This window comes from Scleropages formosus, chromosome 10, assembly GCF_900964775.1.
Source record: "Scleropages formosus chromosome 10, fSclFor1.1, whole genome shotgun sequence".
NCBI classification, from domain to species: domain Eukaryota; kingdom Metazoa; phylum Chordata; class Actinopteri; order Osteoglossiformes; family Osteoglossidae; genus Scleropages; species Scleropages formosus.
This window is the reverse complement of record NC_041815.1, coordinates 18,490,297-18,514,141: the sequence shown is the minus strand read 5'-3', so window position 1 is coordinate 18,514,141 and position 23,845 is coordinate 18,490,297. Positions and strand designations below refer to the sequence as shown.

General features: G+C 39.7%; 2 protein-coding genes across 3 annotated transcripts; one reads left to right on the top strand and one right to left on the bottom strand.

Annotated features, from left to right (window-relative positions):
- Positions 1-513: 513 nt before the first annotated feature.
- LOC108928698 (nesprin-1) lies at positions 514-16,016 on the bottom strand. Of its 2 annotated transcripts, none has more exons than XM_029255732.1 (12): positions 15,909-16,016; positions 7,853-8,069; positions 7,617-7,767; positions 7,073-7,255; positions 6,403-6,540; positions 5,747-5,941; positions 5,215-5,443; positions 4,899-4,987; positions 3,501-3,567; positions 2,906-3,129; positions 1,975-2,036; positions 514-1,629 (listed from the first exon to the last, which is right to left on the bottom strand). In XM_029255732.1, exons 2-12 carry the CDS (start codon positions 8,047-8,049, stop codon positions 1,395-1,397), a joined length of 1,770 nt encoding a protein of 589 aa, XP_029111565.1. In that variant the 5' UTR covers positions 8,050-8,069; positions 15,909-16,016; the 3' UTR covers positions 514-1,394. The 2 variants fall into 2 exon arrangements, with proteins under 2 accessions (XP_029111565.1, XP_029111566.1); XM_029255733.1 differs by having other exon boundaries at positions 5,368-5,443.
- Positions 16,017-20,895: 4,879 nt separating this feature from the next.
- dharma lies at positions 20,896-22,539 on the top strand. The gene is made up of 3 exons (XM_018742711.2): positions 20,896-21,021; positions 21,969-22,148; positions 22,276-22,539. Exons 1-3 carry the CDS (start codon positions 20,896-20,898, stop codon positions 22,384-22,386), a joined length of 417 nt encoding a protein of 138 aa, XP_018598227.1. The 3' UTR covers positions 22,387-22,539.
- The last annotated feature ends 1,306 nt before the right edge of the window (positions 22,540-23,845 follow it).

Here is a 23,845-nt window from a genome sequence, read left to right as displayed (position 1 = left end):
ACTGTGGTATTGCATGGTATTGGTATTGTGTCTCTCCATGTCCCCGCTGTCCTTCTCATGCAGGCACATCAGAGATTAACTGCATTCCCTTACTGCCTCACTGACTGTCTGAATGAACACATTGCTTGTTTACTTAGTCAGTCTGGATCTGCCCTGAGCTTCAGGTAGGAAGAGTTAAACGCTTCCGTTTAAGGATATTCAGTTCACATCTGAAAGTCTGGCACCTGCTCCAGTTCTTTTGCATCCTGAATTCACTCATTCTACCAGCTGAAATAATTTGCCTACTAACCAAATTTCAGAAATTCTTGGACATACATTTCTTTTGAATCTGCACAAAAACCCTTCAGTTTTCTTGCTAACCTACATACTTTCTGAACATCATTAATACAAGTAGAATCAAGACTGTGTTCTAGTTCATGCTCTTTCCACTAAAAAGCGCATTCTTTGACACTATACTTTTATTCAATGATGCATACATTTTACAGTTTTAATTTATAAAACATTGTTCTACCAGTGCAAAATCAATACGGTACAAAACAGCTGAATATTTACATGCGTTTCAAGTACCTGTAAGTCAGAAGATAAAGCAGACCAAAATAACCTTGGCTAAGTGTCTCACCCATTTTGTGTATAATCCCACTAAACCAACATCTCTAAAAGGAAGTGTTATGTAAGCTAGTAATAAATCAGGTCTTTGGGATGGAGTCCATTTAGTCTAAAGACTTTGTGTTCTAATTATAAAACTGAGGATTTCTTCTGAAAGAAGTGCAAACAATATTTCAAACTTCTTACGAGTTAATTTCTGTGCCAAGTAAACATACTGATTTTAAGATAAAATATGAAATTTGACAAGTATTAACATTTGTAGGAGGATATACAATGACATATTTAATGGGTTTCTGACATTACAAGTCCTCCTGGAGAGCAGTATCTTATACATCAGCATTGTGCAGACAGCACAGATCTTAAAGCTCATTTAATAGTAGAAAGTTGAGGCAGTATGTCTTGAAGGCACATTAGCTGACATTTCACTACTTAGGAAATCTTGGAGTGAGACCCTTGTTATCAGTGCTGACATGATGGAACATTGCACATTTAACACAATTAAAACATAAATCAGATATATAATAAAACATTGAAAAACACACACACGTTGACTGAAACAGCTTGTCAATTGCACAAAAATTACAACTACATTATATCGGTAAGCTTACAATCTTTTTCAACATAGTTCTAACAGATTCCTAATATAAGTACACAAAACCTCTTGTTTGAAGTGCATGACAGTGTCAGTCAAGTCAAAACAGAAAGGAGTCTAACCCACTTATTTTGTTAGTAGGACAAATGCTCCTTTTCGAGAAGGCGGATCCACAGGATGGCAGGGATATTGGTGATCAGGTAGGGGGTGGCCCGTTAACGTAGTGCAACATAAGGTGAAAGGAACGGGCCAGGGAGCTGCTGTGGTGACAGCCGGACTCCAGTCTGGGTTGGTGGAGGCTGGCCCAAAACCCCAGCAGCAGAGCCAGCAGAACATACAGCAGTGTTGAGGCCTTCAGCATCCAGGCAAAGTGAGAGGCCCCCAGCAGCCATGGGCTAGACCTTGATAACCCTGGTGATGGCTTGTTAAATCTGAGGAATATATGTGTACACGCACACACAAAATAGAATGTGAATGTCCTAAGTCTGACAAAAATCAATGGCTTCTACAGAACCTGTAGAGTAATGGAAACATGTGACTATTTTCTCTCCTAAAGCTATTTACAGAAAACTCACAGGAACACCTGAGGCATGGGGAAACTATTAGAATCTCTTAAAGCAGCACAACAGCAAACTTAATCATGAATATAAGGCATAGATATAAGAGAATAAATCAAGGCAAACAGACCAGGGTCCATTAAAATGTCATCTAGGTCTAGACTGATTCTGAGATTAATAAAGATAGATTGGTGAAAACTACAGTTTCATTTCCCTCACCCATTTTCTATGTTGACCTTATCCTCCGAAATGCCTGGATGGTCATCCTTCTCTTTCAGAAACTGGTAGACACAGAAGAATTTTAACAGCTCTGAGCAATGCCAACTCAATCACATTAAAGAGGACGACAAGCATCATTGCTAACCCTCAAATTTCAATACAACACTCGTTTAAAAAAAATAAAATAAAAATTGTTGCCTACACAGTGAGTCAGAGTCACACTGACAGAGTTCTGAGGGTATGGGGTCATACTTTCTGTTTGGATGAGGCCACAACTGCATCTGATGGACACAAACCAGTGGGTTTCCACTACCTTTCTGAGAGTCATTGAAACACTACAAAAGGTGTACACAAGCAAAAACAAAAGACCTGCTTATGGATTGAGTGCTGCATTCATCATTCTGTGTGAATGCATTTCTGTCATAATGACAAACTGCAAATCACAAATTCAGGATGGATTCCATTAACTATTGACATTTTAAGCAATAGGACTGTCCTCCCAAGGGCTTCAAATGAAAGCCCAAAAAGCAGCCAACCTCTACACTCCAGTAGCATTTTGTCATTAATCTGGACAATTTAATATGCCTCCTAATAATTACTGAACATCCTCAAAGCCTGCAAATGGCTATAATCTTCCCAATCCTCTAAAGCTACCAAATAAACGTATAAAAATATATTGGCCCTTATGATTAAAAAGAATCTGAGTTTGAATAATAGCATTTTGACATATCCTTTCTGTACAATTTGGAAAGATTAGTTGTCCTTAAAGTTATGCAAATTAACATCTGTTTATGCATCTGATATCATCTAGTCCATCTCGTGTGATTATGCTTTCTTGTAACATAAGCTTTTGTTCGAACATTTAAACAAGAATATATTTCATAAATAAAAGGAGCCAAGATGAAGACAGACACACATCAAGTCAACACACCTGTGCTGCACACTCAGTCTGGACACCTTTTAAACAGGGGCTCCTTGCTGGGGCGTTAGGCCCGTGTGTGAACGTCTGGCCTAACCAGGCACTAATACGGTCTGGGTCAAAGGTTACTGGCTCAGGAAAGCATCTGTCAATCCAGGGGGATGTCTGGGTTGCTAGGCAAAGTGGTTCTTCTCCAGCATTATGTAACGTATTTGTTACATTTGGGGAGTTTTGCTCTGTAAGAAACCAAGAACGTCATCCTTAGTACATCAGCAAGAAATGGTACAGAAACACCTGAGAGCTGGACTGCACAGCAGTATCACATAGCAGCAAAATCACATGGCAAAAACATTTCTGTCGAAGTGCAAATGAGAAAACTATGCCACTGCAAGCTTTGATGGATAAAGGTGTCTACATCACGTGACTTAATGCAATTATTTGTGCGGAGAAAAAAAACTAGCGTCATCCAACTCTTGTAACCAATTACGGACAAAGCGGCAGTTGCCTAGTTGGTCATCGCATCTGTCAGCCAGAGTGAAAGGTCACGTGGAAGGTGTGGGAAGAATGTGGTAAAAAAAAAAAAAAAAAAACCCCCCCCCCCACATACCGGACTCTGGGGCCTTAGCCAACACACAGGCACCTGGGATGGCCTCTCTGATGCTGCTTCCTGCGGTCTGAAATTAGGCCACAACAGCAGACGTCAGTGCATTGTGCCATTCACAACGCGCAATGCTGTTCTACCAGCCAGGCTGCACGTACATAGAAATCCAACATGACAAGTCTGCCATGACTGTTTGTGTCACTCTGTTCTTATGGTACCTCACCAAACTTCTGTAATCAAGAATCATCAGATCAGGAGGCTACTGCTTAAATGTTTCAGGTATGCAGTTCTAATTGTTGCCTTATAGCAGTGAAGAGTTCACTGAGGGAACAGACCAAAGAGGACCTTGTTGTGCACTCTGGGCAGGTTAAGACCTAATTAACTTGACTAATACATCTAAGGAGGGGGGGGGGGGGGGGACTGAAGAATTCAGTAAAATACATATAAAGACAATTATACTTTAAGAAGGAAAACAGAAGTACCTTTTTATAACAAAGGGAATTCAGTAAGTTTCACAACTGAGATATAAACTGAGACCTTGAGGACAAACATAGGAATACAGGCACTTATAAAGACTGGCACATCAATAAATGAATTTTCAGTTCTAGGCAATCTTGACTGACTGAAGAAGAACATGACTAACCTGAGCAGCTTATAGATTGCTTTGGATATTTCTGCTAAAATATTCAATAATTAGTAGGCTAACTAAGTCAAATTAATTATTCAAACAGGCCTTTTGATACAAGTTAAATGTCATCTTAAGAAAACTCTTAGAACAGGGCCAATGAAAAGCTGTAGGAATAAACAGGGTATTTATAAAAATTCTACCAATGCAGTAGATATGTAAAAGACAGTCAGACTCTGCTTACTGAGGTAGGAGCAATAAGACCCGCAACACTGGTGACCAGCATCATGTTTTACAGAGCGAAAATCAAAAATATCAGTGGAAAAAACTTGCATAAAAGGGTATATAAAACACATTAAGTTTTGGCTGGAAGATGTTTTCACTTGATAGCTTGGCATACATCATACCAGAACTGATTGCTGAGATTAACAACAGCAATACAGCATTTTTAATGTTTTGTAAAAATTAAGAGTTGAGCTTACACTTCAGTGCAAGAGAATCTGAACTGTGTGCCTTTTAATATAAACACAACAAAGTGCTAAGTGCAAAAAACTGAACTACTAAATAAGTTTTCTTTCAGAAAAAAACTCCACTGGTGAAGACCACCGATGAGGCAGCATAGCTGAAAGCTTTTTTTATAATAATAATAAAAAAAACTGCACAAATAGGAGCAACTGTATCATAGATACGTTACAGCCAGTGGGAATCTTTTTTTTGGCACATCCGTTACTGACTGATTAACAGAACAGCCAAATAAAATCTCACACTCTCATGCTCACCATCTCAGCCATGTCTAGTCTAGAGTCCTTAGAAGTGCGGTAGCTCCTCCTCGTAGTATCCCTGGATACAGGCTCATCCCAGTGCAACCCTGTGCAACACAACAACAACCCAACGTATGATATGATCCAGATTTTATAACTTACATACTCAGAAGAGAACCACTGCAGCTCAATGTCAAAATACTCACAATGTAAGAATACTTTATGTTTCAGGAGTATAATTACTAAGAGATATATGGGGTGATAATTGCTAACAAAGATTTAAATTGACTGGACTCAGTGTCTTAGTGTTTTATTTCATTAATGTACTGGCTACCTGTGATGGCGCTGGAATAATCTGAGTCAGCATCATCATGGGAAACAGAACCACCTATATCCACAGAGGGGTCCCATTCCAACACTAGGTGATCCATGCTGTCTGAGTGGTTTGGCTCAAACTGTTCAGAGATACTGCTCTTCTCAAAAATACCCTCATCCTCCTGCAGAGCCTTGGAGGAGTCCGTCATGACAGGAACAGCGGCTAGCAACCAGTCTTCCTCAAACACCTAAGAACAGCACAGCTTCTTACACATATGTTTGATAAGACCACAGTCTATCGCATACATGCAAATAGCAGCACAGATCACCAACAGGTGAGGAGTAGGACATTTTTTTGGACTTTAGAAAATAAGTAGGCAAGAGTAAACAGGCTAAAGAGCAGACTAATAGAAAGGTTACTACTGGTACACAAGCACCGTGTCACAAATATAAAAGCAACAGTATCCTATCAGTGAGGAAAGCCAGGCTATAAGAGGAGATGAAGAGAGATTGATATATAATGAATTAAAGTGATATGTCCAATAGCATACCAATCTCATGCTGAGCAGTCGGGTGTGTAGCCTGCCCACCCCCTCGAACACCCGGATGCAGTAAAGTAGGAGTTCCTGAAGCGATTCCTCAATTTCCTGTGCATCTGCTGGCTCACAGTGCTGAATAAGGGCCTCACCTCTCTCCAGAAGCTTATTTAGACGAACGACATTCCCTCCCACTGCTTCCTGGAAGCTCTAGTTGCAGAACAAAGTAGCCTCAAGTCAGAAATGAATACACCTTGAATATCTGCATAATAGTAATGTGCAAAATAATGCCAAGTTTAATCAGACACTTTAATATATATCACCAATAATAATAATAATAATAATAATAATAATAATAATAATAATAATAATAACAACAACAACAACAACAATAATAATAGCAGCCTTGTAAATACTCGGCTTGGGAAGGCTGGTCCGGCCCATCAGCATCATACTGGAAGTACTTCAGAGTGTATGCACAGATTTACTGAAGTACAGCGACCACATAACAGGAAAAATGCTGGTGTACTAAAGCTATTAGCCAATCCAATTTATCATTTGGGACCCTGTTATGTGTATATGAAACCATATGGATGCTAGATCACTGGTCACAGACACATACACAAAATTTAAGTCCCATCCTGTCCAAGTAGCAATCTTCTTTTCCATACCTGCAACTGCTGCATCTTTTGATAAGTGTCCTTCCCTGAGAAGTGTTCCACCTCTGTCAACCGCAGGTCCATGTCAGCCAGCCAAATGGCCATCTCATCACACTGGCTTTCAAACTCCTCCCTTTGGGCCACAAAGTGCTGGAAGTAAGGGAGGTGGTGGGTCAAAAATTGCAAACTGCCACCAGAGAGAATTGTCAGTTTTGAGCAAGAGAGGTTGTCCTTGAGTCAAAGCTGCTGAACTCTTAGAACAAGTCAGCATATTGTATGTCATTTGGGAGTCTGAGCTGCATAGCCAGGAGGAGTGGATGCAACACATCAGACTACCTAGTCAGACTTATCTTCTACATGTAAAGGGACATAATGAGTTCATAACCAGGTATGAGACTGAAACCCTACATGAAGGCATGTATTTTCAATGCCAACAGGAGTAAATGATAACCTTGTGACCATCTCCTCTTCCGTGTCACTCAACATCTGTGAGACAACTGTGAAGCAACTGACACTTCTTCTAACAAAAGATAAAACATGAAATAAACCTACTTCATACAGCCAGCATGAATAAAAAACAATTCATCCAAACAGCAAAAACACTAACAACTTGTCTGCAAGTGTATTAATCCTGGAGATTTTTTGTTAACTTGATTCAACATAAAGCAGGACGTAACCGTACCTTGAGAGAATGGCAAGCATTTTCCACAGTTTTGCTAAGGACATCCCAGCGCCGACTGGAGTCAAGCACCATGCTGGTGAGCCGATGGGCCATGACTCCCCTGAAGTGCTGGGCCAGGACACGGTGCTGCTCATTTAGGCTATCCAGCTGGGCCAGACGGCTTCTGATTTCAACCTGCAAGTCCTGGTGTAGCAGCGACACAATCAAGCAGCTAGTAAGGTTCAGCTAGCGCTGAACCAGAATGGGTTCTCTGACAGGGCTCAGAAGAGGCCTGTTAAACAGGACCTCCATCTGGCGACCAGTTTCCTCCCTGGCATGCGGCCCAACTCTCCAGTATGGCACGCATTACACTGACAGATTATTTGAAGACAGGCTTACAATTCAGATAAGCTGTCCTGTATTACTAATGCAATATCACTTCACAGCCTTGAAGGTCAACTATTATAATTACATTAAATTAACTTAATAAGCAAACAAAAACTTGTGAAAGCCTTTTAGATTGAGGTTTACTGTGCAAGGAAAGTCAATTTAACCATCAATCTACCTGATATCTCTTTAGGTCCTCTTTTGCAGTGATATAAAGGATGACAGCAGAACGTGGTCTTCTTGCTGACTTTTCAGCCAGCTGTAGCCAGTCAGTAAAGCAGGAGTGATCCTTTATGAATTCATGCCACAGTATCCACTTCTTCTCTAGACTTCAGAGGAAGGATAGCAAGGCAAAGTAAACATAAATAATGTACAAACTGCCTAGCCATCACTAGTACATTGAAAGCTACTTACCAGACACATCTGTTAACAGATTCATTAGATTCCAGGTACAAATTCACCCCAGTCAAGGCTCTCTCGGGGCTTTCTGCTGGATAGGATGCCAATTTCTCATCTTCTCTGTACTTAACATCACTTCCTGTTGCGCAGGGCAGATTGTCTGCTTGGCAACCCGGCATGACTCCCACTGAGAACTGCATCATCCCAGACATATTGGCATTGCTGGCTCCACCTGTTAATAAGGGGCAAAAGTCAATACAACAAGATGGCATGTGGCCAAGTCTTAAAACGACCAGTCAGTCAGAGAAGAGCAAGAAAAATCTACATTCTCTGATCACTCATTCCACATAAAGCATGATTTGTTTCCAACACAGAAAACCTATAGAGTGCAAATTTGCTGAAGGGACATACAAATAAATTAAATTAAGTAAAAACATCTACATGTAAAGAGCTTACATTAATAGCTAAGGAGCTTGTTAGTTCTGTTTGTTAAATTGAGAAGTGGGTTGTCAAAAACATTGCTCAAGTGAAATTACTGCTATTAAAAAATTACTCAAATTTCAATATAGAGATTTAACTCATGAAAAAACATACTGTATATACAGTATATGTGTGTGTATACACACACACTAAAAAGGTGAGTGGTAAGAGCAGCACAAATTTGAATGGATAACAGAACATTAAGTAGGTTGCTTCTTAAATTTTGTACATTAACTATTTCCATTCACTATACTCATACACTTCACCTGTTACCATACTTTGAGATCCTCCTGGGAAGTCACACATTGCATTGTATTGGTAGAATAAAGACATGCAATATGTCGAAAATTAGCCAAACCAGTTTATGAAGCAGTCCCAAAGCAAGAAGTTCCCCAAATACATGTGATCCCTCATTTCAAAGTTTCTTTGAGAGAGCTCTTCTAGGAACAAAACACTGAGGCCTTGTTGATGGTACACAGAGTGGCAGCCCGTCAAATACAGTTATGTAGCAATAGCACGGGGTCATCAATGGCCATCTAATATTCTGGAGGAGATTGTACAAATGGAAGGCCTTCAGGCACAATCACTCCACAAGTGACAAACATCGCCCCTCCTCATCAATGCAATGGCAGGTTTGTCACAGGCCCAGATGGCACCTAAATAAATCCACAAGCTGTTTTGCTTATGTCCTTCTATAAACACCTGTCAAATGTCTATTTTTATGCAAGTCACTCTTAATTTATGAATGCCTCTCTGGACTGCATAACTCCAAATTTGCCACCCTTTGCTTTCTTCCTAACCTTTTTGCTGCACCTTTTACCCCTTAGCACTTTCTACCCATAATGTCTAAGATATATCCTTTGTGAAGCAGAAAGGTTATATCCCAGATTTGTTTAGCCTTCACGTTTTCACGTAAAACAACTATTTATTGGCTCAGAAGCCAAGATTCCATCCTTATATCATAATTGTTTGGAAACCGAGTACACCTTTTTTTTTTTTTTTTTTTTTTTTTTTAAACTTCCGTAATTGTAGACTTTTCGCCTGATTTCTTCCCTATATTAAATAAAAAAGGCAACAAAATACTCTTTGTACATAGAGCCCTTAAATCACACCACTCTAAACTGATAACCCCAGGGTCCTAAGTGCAACCATTAAGTTTTTAGACCTCTCTGAAATTCAAAAAAAATGACTGATTAAACAACTCCCTTTAAGGAAATAAACTGCAGTACCATGGCATTGCCTCATCTAGATGAATTTTGGGGTTACTCCATGACCCTGAGACACACAATGTATTTTCTGCTTCTGGAAATAAAGAAGGTCAAGGTACATGCTGGGTTTCACTCTCTATCAAAAACATATGAAGCACAACTTCTGGCTAAGGGAATACAAATGGTTTACTGAAATAAGAAATGTGGCACAGCAAGTAGTGTTGCTCTTTCATAATGCCTGAGGGGTGTGAGAGGACATGGGTTTGAATCCTGCTCGGTCTGTGTGGAGTTTGCATGTTCTCCCCACGTCTGTGTGGGTTTCTACTGGGTACTCCCGTTTCCTCCCACAGTGTGAAGAGATGCTGTTCAGGTAGACTGATGACTCTGAAGTTACCTGTTGTGTGTGTGAGAGTGACAGAAAGAAAAAGTGTGTTCCACTGGTTATATGGATGAGCGACTCATTACAAGTAGTGCATCTAGCAGTGTAAATCACTGGGGGTGAATAAGGTGGGGGCTAATAACACTACATAGTTCAGCAGAATAGAATTCAGTACTAACTGTGAAAAACACTGGTGACACAAGGAAGTGAGATGAAATATATGTATTAAGATGGAATAAACATCTTTAATTATCTAACTTACCTACTTTACACATCAATTGAGTTTGACTCATTTATTTTATTTCTATTAAAAAAGCACAAACACTGATAGATTCAGATTCAAAACACAGGCGTATAGAAGTTTTGCAAGAATAACATGGATGACATTTAAATGTGACTATCCCACATCAGTTGCTTGATATATTAAACGAAGCAAGCACAGTGTGTCTTGCTGCACAACAGGTCATTACAAAATAAACAACAAATAAGATGGGAAAACTCAGGATCACAAGAATGCTAGACATAATTGTGTCTTTTCCTGGTCCAAGACACATCATGCTAAACTTATAAAGTAACAAAACATCTTTCTTACATTCCAGGTTGTTTTTCAGCTGACACCTTCCGAACTTTCACAATCTTTATTACCTTAAGTGAACATGGCTGTCTCCAGTTAACATCAACTGCACATAATACAAAAGTTATAGTATGTTACATATCTATCCAATTTTCATATTTGCTGAAAATGTATTTAAAGACATCTATAAGCAGACTAATGATCTGCATATTCAACTCATGAAATACTACTTTGTGTCTTTATTTCAACGTAAAGTTTGAAGCGTTCAGAGAATTTTCAGCAATATTCCAACAAGTAATAAAGTCATTTAGGAGCAGTGTGTGCGCAGTTAGTCTGCTATTCATCAGAAAAAGTCCCCATTCCCAGAGAAGCACGAAAACCTTGGTTAAACTCCTAAACTTGATTTGTTCATTAATGATTTAAAATTTTCGTGCAGTAGACACTCAGCACTGCTCCACTGAGCATCTCTCATTATGTTTTATACTTAACCGGTACACCAATGTGTAAAGAATACAGTAGCCACTTTTACAATATGTGACTAAGGATGGAACTGACATTATTCAGTTGACAAGATACATGATATAAAGCAAGAGGCTCTTTAACCACTAGACACCAGCAGTTCCCAAAGGTGCACAAAACAAACACAGTAGTGAAGCTTTTACTATTTATCATGCACACAAAGGACTTCTATCCTAAGCAACAGCGAGAAAGAGTGGTCAGCAATACCGCAGAAATGAGCCACTAGATGAATTGCCATGAATTATCAGATGCACAAATACATTTCACATGAGTATAGATACAATATCATCAGAGAAAAAAAAAAAAAGAACAAACTCAATGATTAATGTACATGCAGTACTAGGCAATCAATGCATCATCATCTTTTTCTGAGTGGAGGGTGTCTTGTAGGTTTGAGGTGCCCCGATGTGGCGTCAGAAAAGTTTAAAAACCACTTTTGTAAAAACGGAGACATAAGGTTAAAAAAAAAAAAACAAAAAACTCCGTTAAGTAAAATCGTGAGGGGTAGTCGCGTTATGTTCGGTCCTCTTAAAGACACCGACGTTTCACGTGAGACCGCGTCGTACTGTGGTGTCCCTCAGGCCAAGGACGAACTATTCGCCGAACACAAGATGGCGCTGTTGTTTACGCATCACAACCCTTTACAATCTCCATTCGAATTTCTACGAAGGACGTGAATGAGAACACAGTAGATGTTATAAAAGAAAGTGGTGTGTCTAAACGTGTCTTTTCTGAAGATGACTGAACCGATGAAAGGTCGGGGGCGAGCTAGCTGCGCGCGCACCGGTCAGACCGCTGTGTTCTCCGACAGAGGCTGCGGGCTCTGACGGGGAAATGGCGTCGGCGCGGCGGTGTGTGTGGCTCAGCGCAGCCAGGCGTTTCGACAACACACACACACACACACACACACACACACACGAAAGCAAGGCAGGAGCAGCACAAAAGCACCAGCTGCGGCACAGAGCCCTCGGGGACAGAAAAGGGCAGTTTTCCCAAACAAATGTCTAGTATCCTTATATGTTGAAACTAAGCCCCGTTCTTTTGTTCCAGCGGTTTTTATATTTCTTTATCCACGCTTGGAAGGACTCGGAGGACGATACCGCAGCCGGGCCTGTAGTACTTCAACTTTTTAAATTGTTTTAAGTAAAGCTTTTTGGAGTGGTTTCTTGTTGTTCTGGAACGCGTGGACATTTCGGTTCCAAATAAACGGAGAAGGTTAAAATTCGGCACAGATTATCATGGCAGGTATCATAATTGGCGCATAGCTAGTTAGTTAGAGTAAATAAAAATATTGTCAATTCGGTAACCTAGGGCATCATCGATCATGTTACGTACAGCTCAACTCAACATGTGTGTTTTCTGGAGGACGAGCGAATAAAGCCACTAACACAGCAGCGGTGCAACTGCGGTTACGTTCCGTTTCAGAGCGAGGACATTACGCTCCAGTTCGCTGTAATGCGGTACGATACGGTACAGTACGGTACAATGTACACGGTGCGCGCTCTCGCGGCATACAAGTCACTCCGTATGTGTCGCTGCTCCGAGCTCTCGGCTGTAGCAGGTCTCGTCTCTGCGCTCGCGGCGTGTTACACTACTACTGTATTATGATTATCTGTGCAAACCTCCACTTATATATAGAAACGTATGGCGAGTTTTACGGATTATCATCGTTTGCACCTTTCCACCATTTAGAATGTGTGATTGTGTGTGTCATTTTATTTCGGTAGTACCAATACTTCGCCTGGACAGAGGTGCTGCCCTGAAGTAATACTAAACAAGTGTCTTGTTTGAACCCGGCCGACCTCTGCCGTGAAGAGTTTCGCCATCTTTGACTTTATTTACTGTGTTTGCGACACAGAAAACCCGCTCAAGCAAGGGCTTCAGATCAAACTGTATACACAGTATTATATATAGTGACTGTGAACCCAAATGGAAATCCGAATCTGAGCGGGGATGTACCTGTCACATTCTGCACTAAAGTATTTCCTTCGTTGACGTATTTCGCTAAAGCGACCGATATTACACTTTCATTCTGCTCCGACAGCAGGTTGACTCTGAAAGTCCTGCAATGCATAATTGACAATTTACCATGATTGCTGTTGAACCGCGAGGGGGCGCTGTTGAGCGCCGCCCTACATTTCCACTACGTGGAAACGGGGAAACTACTCGTGTTTCTTCTTCTGAAAAAGGTATCCGACGTTGCACATTCCGCTGAATTTCACACATTAATTTCAACAAATTAAATATATATATATCTCCATGGCTCATGTGTAACTGCCGAATTTTGCATGTTTTAAATAACATGGATTCCTTTTAGTTTAAAACAGAAAATGTTTTCAAATCATACCGGGGGGATAGGAAGAAAACAAAGTGTCTTTAAGCAGAATAATATACACAATTAAGGCAATTAAAACACTTTGGAAGATTCCCAGAAATGAATAATGCACAGAATGTGATGATACAGTTTAATCAAGTGGATCTGTTCACTTCTGTGTTGTTATCCTGACAATCACACACATACCTTGAGGAATCCTGACTTGGACTTTCATAATAATATAATAAAACCAGATGAGAAAACTATTTGCAAGAATCAAACTCCATCATCTCACACAGGAAGGAGGTTGTGACCCTGAGCATATTGTTAATAACCCAAGGACTCTTGGTCTCTCTTTTTGCGTGACTGGGATCAGGTCCTGACTGCTCACATAATATCTGTGTGCGTAACTGAATATGTACATACACACAAAGGCCAAAACCATTTCCCACAATACAGATGTGATCCAGTTTTAGACATCCCAGCTGTTACAGATCAACGTCCTATGATCCAGGACAGTACTAAGTGGAGTCCCAAACTGTTTATACAAATAGTCTGAAAAGCTTGACATTTTACTGAAACAACTAAGTTTAAATAAGGTATGATGCTCATAAAAACTTCACCAGAGCCCTCTTTCAACTTCAGCCACTGAACTTCAAGTTGTTTTAATAGCTGCAGGTTATTTTTCACAATCTGAAAACTCCTGGTTTACAAATTCACTTAATTAAAATATTCTGAAATCTGGAGGGCTCTAATTCCAGCCCATTATAATGAAAGACACCAACCTGAACAGACTTGAGTTTCAACAAATCTGTTTTTCACAAATATCTCTTCCAGTATAGATTTAATAATCCTTGTATGTAATTATTTGTATAACTCATATCACATCAGATTAAACTTGGATACCACAGGGCACATTTATGTTAAGTCAGATGAGGGATGGCAGAATTATAGGCCTATCCACAATGGCTAAAGTGCTCTGTGGGTATTAATGTTGATACACTCCCGTTGATATTCTATTAAACTAAGAATAACTTTGTACTGTAAATGCCCAAAGCTATACCCAAACCACACATTTCTTTAAACATTCAAAGAACCAAAATAAAACCAAGAAAACGGTCCATTTTGCAAAAAATGGAAACAGTCCAGGATATTTATCAAATTTTCCAAAACACTAGGTGAATTGCCTCACTTCACAATAACTTTTAAAAAGCATAATCGAATGTAAGGGGAACACCATCATACTCTTGGACAAGAGATACCAATACTTGCTTTGAACAACAGCGTCACAGTCCTGATCGCAGGCATTCTGTGTATGCTTAAAATTTCACTGATGAATTTCACACATGAACTTTTACATAATGTAGACTTAGAAATAACACCTGCTTTAACAAGTGCCACCTTTAATACAATACAAACATTTAGAGAAACCTAAAACAATATGTTAACCTAAATTCTGCAGACATCCCTCAAACAATACAAATGGAATAACCAGCATAATAATATTATAGCATATAATCTTTATTTAAAATGACTGCTTTATGCACGTGCTTATAGGAATCGCACCAGACTAGTATACAGGCTATTAATGAAATGGATAAACCTACAGTAACAGGTGGAACATAATTACAACTTTGTCTCATTAGACATACAGCTTCAGATTAATTTTCGTGGGCAGCACTTTGGTGAATGGCAGATACTTCCACAAACAGGACAAACATCTCAGCTTTAAAATAATAAAATAATAAAAAAAGATTCCAGACTTAAAAACTACATTAATACAAGTTTGAAATGTTTCCTCTAAAAAGCAAATCGAGCCTGTTGAACGCAGGAGGACGGGAACAGAGCTCTAGTGTGCAGCTCCCACCCAGGAAAGAACAGAGAGCACAACAGCGCCTGTGTGTCTCTGCACAGGGTCACGTGCCACGTCTCGCAGAGAGGAAAACAGAACCCGAGGCCACGATGCGCGTCTCTATGTTCTCACACGGACAGCCCGTGCGTGTCACGTTCCCTTCGGTCTGGCAGCTCGCACGTATTCAAAACCGGTTCCCCGCTGCCTATTGTGGAAGTTAGATGGCAGGCCTGCTCTTTTGCTACTGCCATCCCTTTCAGTTCGCCACAACTAAAGTACCCGTCCCTACCGGAGCGCTTCACCTGCGTTTTAACCCATTAATTAGCTTTCAAACGTGCGGTTTTTAACCGTATATACACCAGAGGAGCAGTTCTTCTGCACTACACTACACCGCCGGCGTTCACGTTCTTCTTCAGAATCAGAAAGACGAGAGAAAAACAGATTACAACGAGTAACAATTTCGCATGAGAGAGACGCTTGCGTTGGTACTTCACTCCTGCCATGATCCTGGACTGAAGAATTCGCAGTAACTAACTGACCTGACGAAGTACCTCAGTGTTCGACACTCAGCGGTGCGTCTGAACTCACGGCTTCCACTGGGCTGCGCGCGAGCGCCAGAGCAGAAGAAGCGGCGCTTTCCTACCGACCGAGTAAATTATTTCCCTCAGTTTGTAGCTCCATCATCTAGGGCTTCAAACTGTGAAGCGGTAAGCGAGGAACAGTGACAGTCCCCAGTCAATCTCACCTTTTCCTCTCGTTCGTTGTGCGGCCTTCCGTTTCCTCAGAGGCCGTTTGCGCAGAGCGAAACGAAACCTAACTTTTTAGAAACGGGCCGAAGTTCTCGCCTCTAGGTGCGAGCACGTAAAAGGGACCCTGGGCAGGTAGGCTGAGGCCACGCCTCCGCGGCGCTCGCGCCAGCACCTACCTGGCTGTAACGCGGCCTGCGGAAGGTGGTTGGGGCGCGCGCGCACGACGACGTGTGGCAAAACGAAGTTTCTTTTGCAACGTTTAAAGTGTTATATGAGAGCAGTGAAGGCACAGTTTCGTGTTTCCGCAGTTATTTCGGAAGCGCGATCGCTCGTGGCCGGGAGGAACGACAGACGGCGCGATGCACCTGCGTGTTAACCTAGCAGCTACCTGTCCTTTCCATTGATTGATTTGCTCGAGCCTCGAGGTACCTGCGACCCAGCCATCCATTGATTTCTGTCTTTGCAGTGGAGCCATTTGTAAATGTAGAACACAAACTACACAAGATACTGTATAATACTCCCGATGTACCTTATACAGGGAATTCTATGCATTCGAAATGTTGGGGTTGGTTGGGGCTTGGGCAGCTTCCTAAATCCTTGAAATACATCTAGATGCTGTATTTCTCCATGTCTCGGGAGGATATGATTTGTAACATTTTATCTTAAAAATGTTGTCTTTTGCGTGTGAGTGCTAAATTAAAATTTCATATTTATTGATAAACATCATTGCAGTTGAACAGTTCTCATGTTTCATATCGATCTCTCATGAGGAGGCCTAACTTACTCAGTTTGAATATATTAAAATGTTAAAAACATATTTAAAATTGCACTGTCATGGAAATGTTTTTACCTAGCGGTCATTGGTTGTATCCCGGGAGAGGTACAACTATATTTTGCAATCACCCAATTGTAAAAGATAGCATAAAACAAAAAGATAATAGGATAAAAACGCATCCTGGACATGCTAAACATCAGTAAAACAATTGGTTCTTGGTTGTGAGCTGTTGCAACAAGTGAAGGACTATAATTGCAATATTCCTTCCTGAGACCGAACACAATATACAGTCAAGTACTGAACAGATATAAGTGAGATGAAGGTATGGTGTGGCAGAAAAATTCCCCATATAGGCTACTGGTATTACTACACTTTTAAACTCTGAATTTATAAAGCTAATGTAACAGGGAAAGGTAGAGTACCTTTTGAAAGGATGGACCTTGCACAACTGAGATTAATTCTAACAATAAATTGATGCAGTCAGTACAGAGCTGTATAAGAAGGTGTTGCTTAGGGTAAAAGTATCAGTTGAGTAGGCATCTTGTAATTTGGTCGCATGCATTTATTCTGAAAAAAACATGCATTTTAAGTGACCTTAAACAAATGCATCAGCTGAATAAAATAGTAAAATAATAAAATTCTTCTTTTTGTTATATTATTTTTTATTCACTAGGATAGTTAACATTCCAAATGCCTGAATCCCCAAGTGATTTTGCCGTGAAACAACGCGAACATTTAGATTATAATTGATTGTTTGATTATAATTGATCATTATAATGATTTGTTAGATGTTACTTGGCACAATGTCGCCCTCTAGTGTTAGTGCTCTGCCTTGACTTCATCAAACGCTGTTGGCCTTCGACTGACCGCCTTGTCTGACTGACTGTTCGTACACGGAGGTCACTCCCCCCCCCCCCCCCCCCCACTGTTTATGTGTAGCTGCTCTGAGTGCAGTTATTCATATTGTATTAACATCTGGCAAGCTGTTATGCCACTGGATGAGTGAGACTTCTTTTTAGTTACTGAGTTATACCACTCAGATTTTGAGAGGTGTCTTAAGCATTTAAAGTGACATGTTTTAGCTTGTCACTGAATAAATGTATAATATTGGGAAAATTTGCTTTAAAACAGACAAAAACACATAACTTGACAACGGGGCAGTTATGAATGATCATAGCAGTGTTTGTGCATGAATTTTAAAATTTGACTAAAAGGAAAAAACCAGAATGATGAATGCAGTTTGACAGAATCACTGTTCATTTCAAAAATAGCTTTAAAAGATATTATCAAGACAATTTGCCTTTGATTTAGACTTTAAAGCAAGAGCAGTAAAGCAGGTATTGTCTTACTAATGTGTGTGATCCTTGTTAACTGGATGGGACCGTTCTGTATACCTGTATCCGATTATTCAAATGCTTTCAGAGAGGACAACTCTACTTTCAGAGGAAAGTGTGACTTGAGCAATGTGAGGATGTTCAGTTTCAGTCTTTGGATTCTTCCAGCATTTGATTCCATGGGACCTCACAGGGCTCCGATGACCAGAGAACACTTAAATAAGGCCTATTTGCACTGGTGATTCACATTACCAAATTCTGCTTAAGGCACCTCATATTCTGCTCCTACTATGTCTGGTCTTTTTGGAAATCTGTACTTTAAATATTTCCCCTTTTTGAGCACTTGCATTTCTCCATGTCTGATTTAAACAAACATATTTAATTTCATATATTACCTTAGCTCAATCTTTTTAACTTTCCTTCTTCAATTTTAAAAATAATTTTTAAATATATAATTAGATATCATCTGCAACATATATTTTTGGAATGACAAACAATCAAGAATACACATTACAAGTGTCTGCAATCCTTTCTCCTTAATTTTAAATAGTTTTCAGTTTTTTTAAGTGAGGATATTGAGAACTTTATTTATCCCATATTCTTTGTTCCCTTAGTGAATAAAAGAAGAGAATTTAGTTGTACCATACTGACTGCAGCCCTTCCCTTTTTTAATGGCCTACATACTTCATAAATTCCCTGCAGAAGGGCCCTAATTATTTAAAAAATAAAACAAAAACTGAAATTATGGAAATACACCAATGAAAATTTAGGCATAACATTCATCTTTCACAAAAGAATGACTGAAATGGCACTATATTTTTTATTTGCAAGCCTGAAACCACATCTAAGAAAACCATTAATGTTCTTAAAAACATGTTTGATTGGAATAATCAGGTTATTTCAAGACTGAAAACACACATGCCCTCTCCTATTTCACATAATTCATCTACTGTACATCACACTGCATTCAGATTTATATAGTAAATGGTATTTATATGGTATATGGGGTTTCTTGGAGTGAATTTCAGAATCATATCCTGGTAAGGTTATTCGTCCCTTCAAAATCAATGCAAAGTTATCAGTTCTGTATGATAAATTAATAACATTGGAAGAATCTAGAGAGAATCATTGCTTGGTTTCATAGGGAAATCCATTTTTCATATCAAATGTGAGAGAATATTTTCTGTTTTTCTTTAAAGTAATAAATTACAAAATGATCCATAGGTTTTACACCATTCCTTGAAGAAGCTGGTAACTTCCAGAAACTATGTACTTAATTTCCTAATCTTTTCCAATTGACAGCAAAGACCTCAGCAGTTACAGCAGTTCGGTTTTAAAAGGAATGCTTGAAATTAAATTTGGCTTTTAACATATTTACTGTACAGCTGCAAGTACTGAGATCTAGTGTCTTTAATAAATATCAGTAGAATTTTTGCACCTACTTGTGACATGTTGAAGTTCTATGGTAATAAATGATTCCATATGTGCTCGTTCGGGTGGGCTATATTATACTATATACATCTCACTACTAAATTAATATTTAGGAGCCTTTTCCCCATTTATTTTATTTGTCTGTAAGAACAGTAGAAACAAACCACACGTACCTTTCATCAGTGAATACAGTATCCAGTCGCAGTCACCCTCACTGTCGGTCAGATCAATGAATCAGTGGATCAATGGATGGAGGAAACATTTCGGAACATTAAAGCACGAAAGAAATGGAAAAGTGGTCTGACTGAAGTCATCTGGATCAGAGCACTGGCTTCGCGTCTTAATCTGTTTAAGAGAATCAAAACTTCTCAGCGAGCCTTTCGTTTGATCAAAAGGTTACATAGTACTTTTTTGGATATCAAGCATTAAACATCTTCGCATGCTCTGACCAAAACCGTGCAAAGAGCAAATAATAATAATAAAAGCTTCCAAAAAGAAACATGACATATTAATGCTCTTTGGTTCCAAAAGTGATTTTTGCTACACTACACATGTGCGTCTATTTCTGGTGTTCCAATACGATCGTTTAGTTGGAAATAAAATGTATTGTCTGTACAAGGAAAAAGGGTTTGCTTGAAAGTTTTTTTTTTTAAATCCCTTTGTTATATTTTGTTCCAGGTGATATTTAAAGCGATGCAGTTAATACTGAAGTTAAAAATACATTTTAAGAAACCAAATTGATTATTGAAGCGCTGGTTTCGTCGTTTGGCAATGCCATTGGTGTATGTTTCAGAAACTAAATATCCGATGCAGAGTAGAAAAAGAAGTAGCCTATAATAAACAATTACGAGAAACTGAAAATGATATTTGACTTTAATTACACATACTATGTATGAGATTGCATGTGTTTAAAGCGATCTGAGGGCGCAAAATCTCATTTGTTTTGGATTCAGTCTTGGCAATCATGTAAAAAAAGTTTCTCCATATTATTTTGCCCTGCATGTGTCCAGAATGATTGCTTTATAGATAAATTAACTGGAATAATTCAAGATGAATTGATGTGTACATCGTTACTTCAGAATTCCGAAGTCCTTTTAGGCAAAAGTACCTTCTGTTTGATGCCGCTCTTCAAACACATCACCGCGTCTTGTTCTTTTGTTAAGCAAAACACATTAGCGCTTTACATGCGATTGATCAAACTGCACGCGGCAGCGGTTCAAATGTTTCTTCTGTGATCTTTTGTCTGAGACACTTCTTCTTGAAGTTAGACCGAGGTATATATAACAATATGCAGCATCGCATCGGACCCCAACTCAGGAGGGCGACACGTGCGAAAGGCCCCGCTGTCCCGTTTCAGGCAGAGACACTTTTGGACCCACAGCAGCAGTTTTAGACACCGAGCTTCGGAGCTTCACCTTCTCCTGCAAAACTCCTGGGGGTAATATGGGATCTCCAGAAGTCTCCAACTTCTCCGTTGAGTATCTTCTGAGAAGTAAAGCTTCAGATGAGACTCCTCAGTACAATGGGGTCCGCGATGATCACCTGTACCGGGCTCAGCATCCAGTGGATGTAAGCTATCCCAGTTTTTACACCGCTGTGGTCCCTCCCGCTGTCGGCGGCCGGGGGACTCATTCCCAGACACCTGCTTGCTGCAGGCCTGCTGCTGCTGGATGTTGTGGGGTCGCTTCCTTCCTCTGTTACCCAGTGGATTTCACTGTGCCCTGCAGCGGCATCCAGCCATGGAGATTCCTCGACGGTGAAGGTTAGTTTTCTATCTATCTATCTATCTATCTAGTTTTATACGTTTCCTTTAAATTAATCATTACTCTAGTATTAATGCGGTTATGCTGATTAGCAGTCGAAAAACCAGTGCGATCATTTTCTTGTTCAGTGCACCTTACAACGCATTCTACGTTTATGTTGGAAAAAAAAAAAAACAAAAATTGATTTATCTGGTTTTAATGTTATCCCCAGTGTTCCAATATCCAGTACTGTTAGGGAACTGTGTACTGCATTGTAACTGAGTGGTGGGACCCTTCCCATCATCCTTTGCCACGTACTGTGTGCGTTGTTTTAGTAACGTTTAATAAGTGTACGATATGTTGTGTTCATTCTTTTCGGAATTGTGCGGGTTGAGTGTCTGGGGTGGATTATTTGTAATGTTATTTCATCTCTGTTTGTATTTGGTTGCTCACCATGAGTACATTTTCTGTTGCACATTGTGGCCTACGCGGGATTTCAAAGTGGCTGAAAAATGCACAAGCTTCACTTCCAAGCAGTTATACTAATTTGGAATTTTTTTGTATTGTGTTATAGTGTGTGTATTGCCTCAAAATACCAGCGATAGAATTTTCTGTGAAGTTGTAAGAAATTAACTTAATGAAACTACCAAAAAAGATAACCCCATTTTATAAATTGACACTGCACTGAACTACAAACGCTGTTCTCTCACTGAAAAAAGAGGTACGTGTGTCTAAAATGATTTGGATGAAAAATTTTCAGTGCCTCAACCACAGTACGGCTACCTGCCCCACGCCGCCGAGCCTCGGAGGGGAAGCCGTAGTCGAAGCCGGACAGTCTTCACGGAGATTCAGACCCAGCAGCTAGAGCTGCTCTTCAGCCGCACCGACTATCCGACGCCCGATGAGCGCGAAGAACTGGCCAGAAGCACCGGGCTCTCGCACGAGGTAATCCGGGTAAGGATCGCTGGCCCCTTAATGACAACAAAACTTCATTCTGTTCTTTGCTATGCTGCATATTCGAACGAGGGCATCTTATTTCCTGTGAAAACATTTTTTGCGTGTGTCGTTTTGTTTTTCACAGGTGTGGTTCAAAAATCGTCGCGCGCGAAGGAAGAACCAGAACGCGCCGGGGAGCCCGAACACGAACCCGGCAGAAGAGGCGCGAAACGAGCGAACGAACGAGCGCAGCTAGAGCGTCGTTCCTTTCGAAGCAAAGACGGAGCCTCAAGCGACCGATAAAACCGCAACCGTAAAGAGATCGAGCAAAACCCAGCTGAACGATATTTATTTTAACAGCCCAGCTACGTTTTGTTCACTACCTCAGCGTCAACGCGTCATTTTTTCATATCATATTAGGCTGCCAGAAGTTTAAAAAAAAAATCATTTTTAATATAACCTCCTTTGTGATTCTTGATAAAAACATTACAATGATTTTAAGATACAGCATGGTGTGTATTTTTTGTTTGCAGCCGACAAGAAAGTGGAACAGCTGAGGTGCGATGTCAATAAACACATTAGGACTGAATTATAAAACACATCAAAGTTATTTTATTGTTCATAGAGTAGTAATTAATACGTATGAGCATTTTTCATGCTAAAATACATTTTGAAAAATTAAACGAACAGAAAACACGGAAAGCATGCAGTTTTGTTTGACTAGTATATTCCAGTCAAAGACACCAGTAGTATTAAGAACACAAATTCCCCAGAACGACTTATCTATTAAACAGTAAAATAAAAAAAAGGAAATTATAGTCTTGCAGAACGGCCATTCTGCCCTGTAGCAGACATATTTCGGTTAGTAAATTAATATTACACGTGTAAAACAGCTGATAAACACGAGTGTTGGTTGCGAACGAAAAACGATGATCAGCTTGAAAAAAAGATAACTGCGCACTTTGCTACTGGGAATTACCTTTGAGTCCATGACAACTTTTTAAAATCTAGTTTGACTTCCTTTTCACTGAACACAGCAAATAATCACGTACAATGACGGCACCAGAAAATACAATGGATCTCAAGTAACTGAACATGTTAAGATGTGAGCCCATTCAATTGTAAATATTTTTGTAAAACTACTATCTAGTGGTTGCAAGAAACACATCTACTGTCAGTTAACTGTATTTGTATGCACAGCATTGGCAAACTTTCCATGGCAGCTTGTCCTAAGATAGTAAAACATCCACCAGAAATTAGAATGTTCACTGATGCCCAACATTTTACACGCACTTTGGTCTATGATATCTTCAGATAGAAACACTATACCCTGGTCAAGAAATTGCCATGGAACTTCGGTTATTTAATAACTCCATACAGCATGTTATTTACAGCTTAATCTACATTAAAGGATGATTATGAACAGTATATGCAATTATAATGAAAAACATGATACCTGTTCCATGTCAAGAAGGGTTAGTGGCACAGTTCTGAGGAAGAAAATCTTGAAACTGGCCACATCAAAATGTGTTTTGTTGGTTAACTGCAGTATGGAACAATTGTACCATGCAAAAAAAAAAGCACTTAATGACAGAAGCAGAAATAATCCACTATCATAAACATGGTACAAACTTCATACTGAACAATCTAGATCCGACTACTGACAGACAGCATTTCTGTATCCTGTTGAAAATTAAAAGTTAGTATCATTTTGA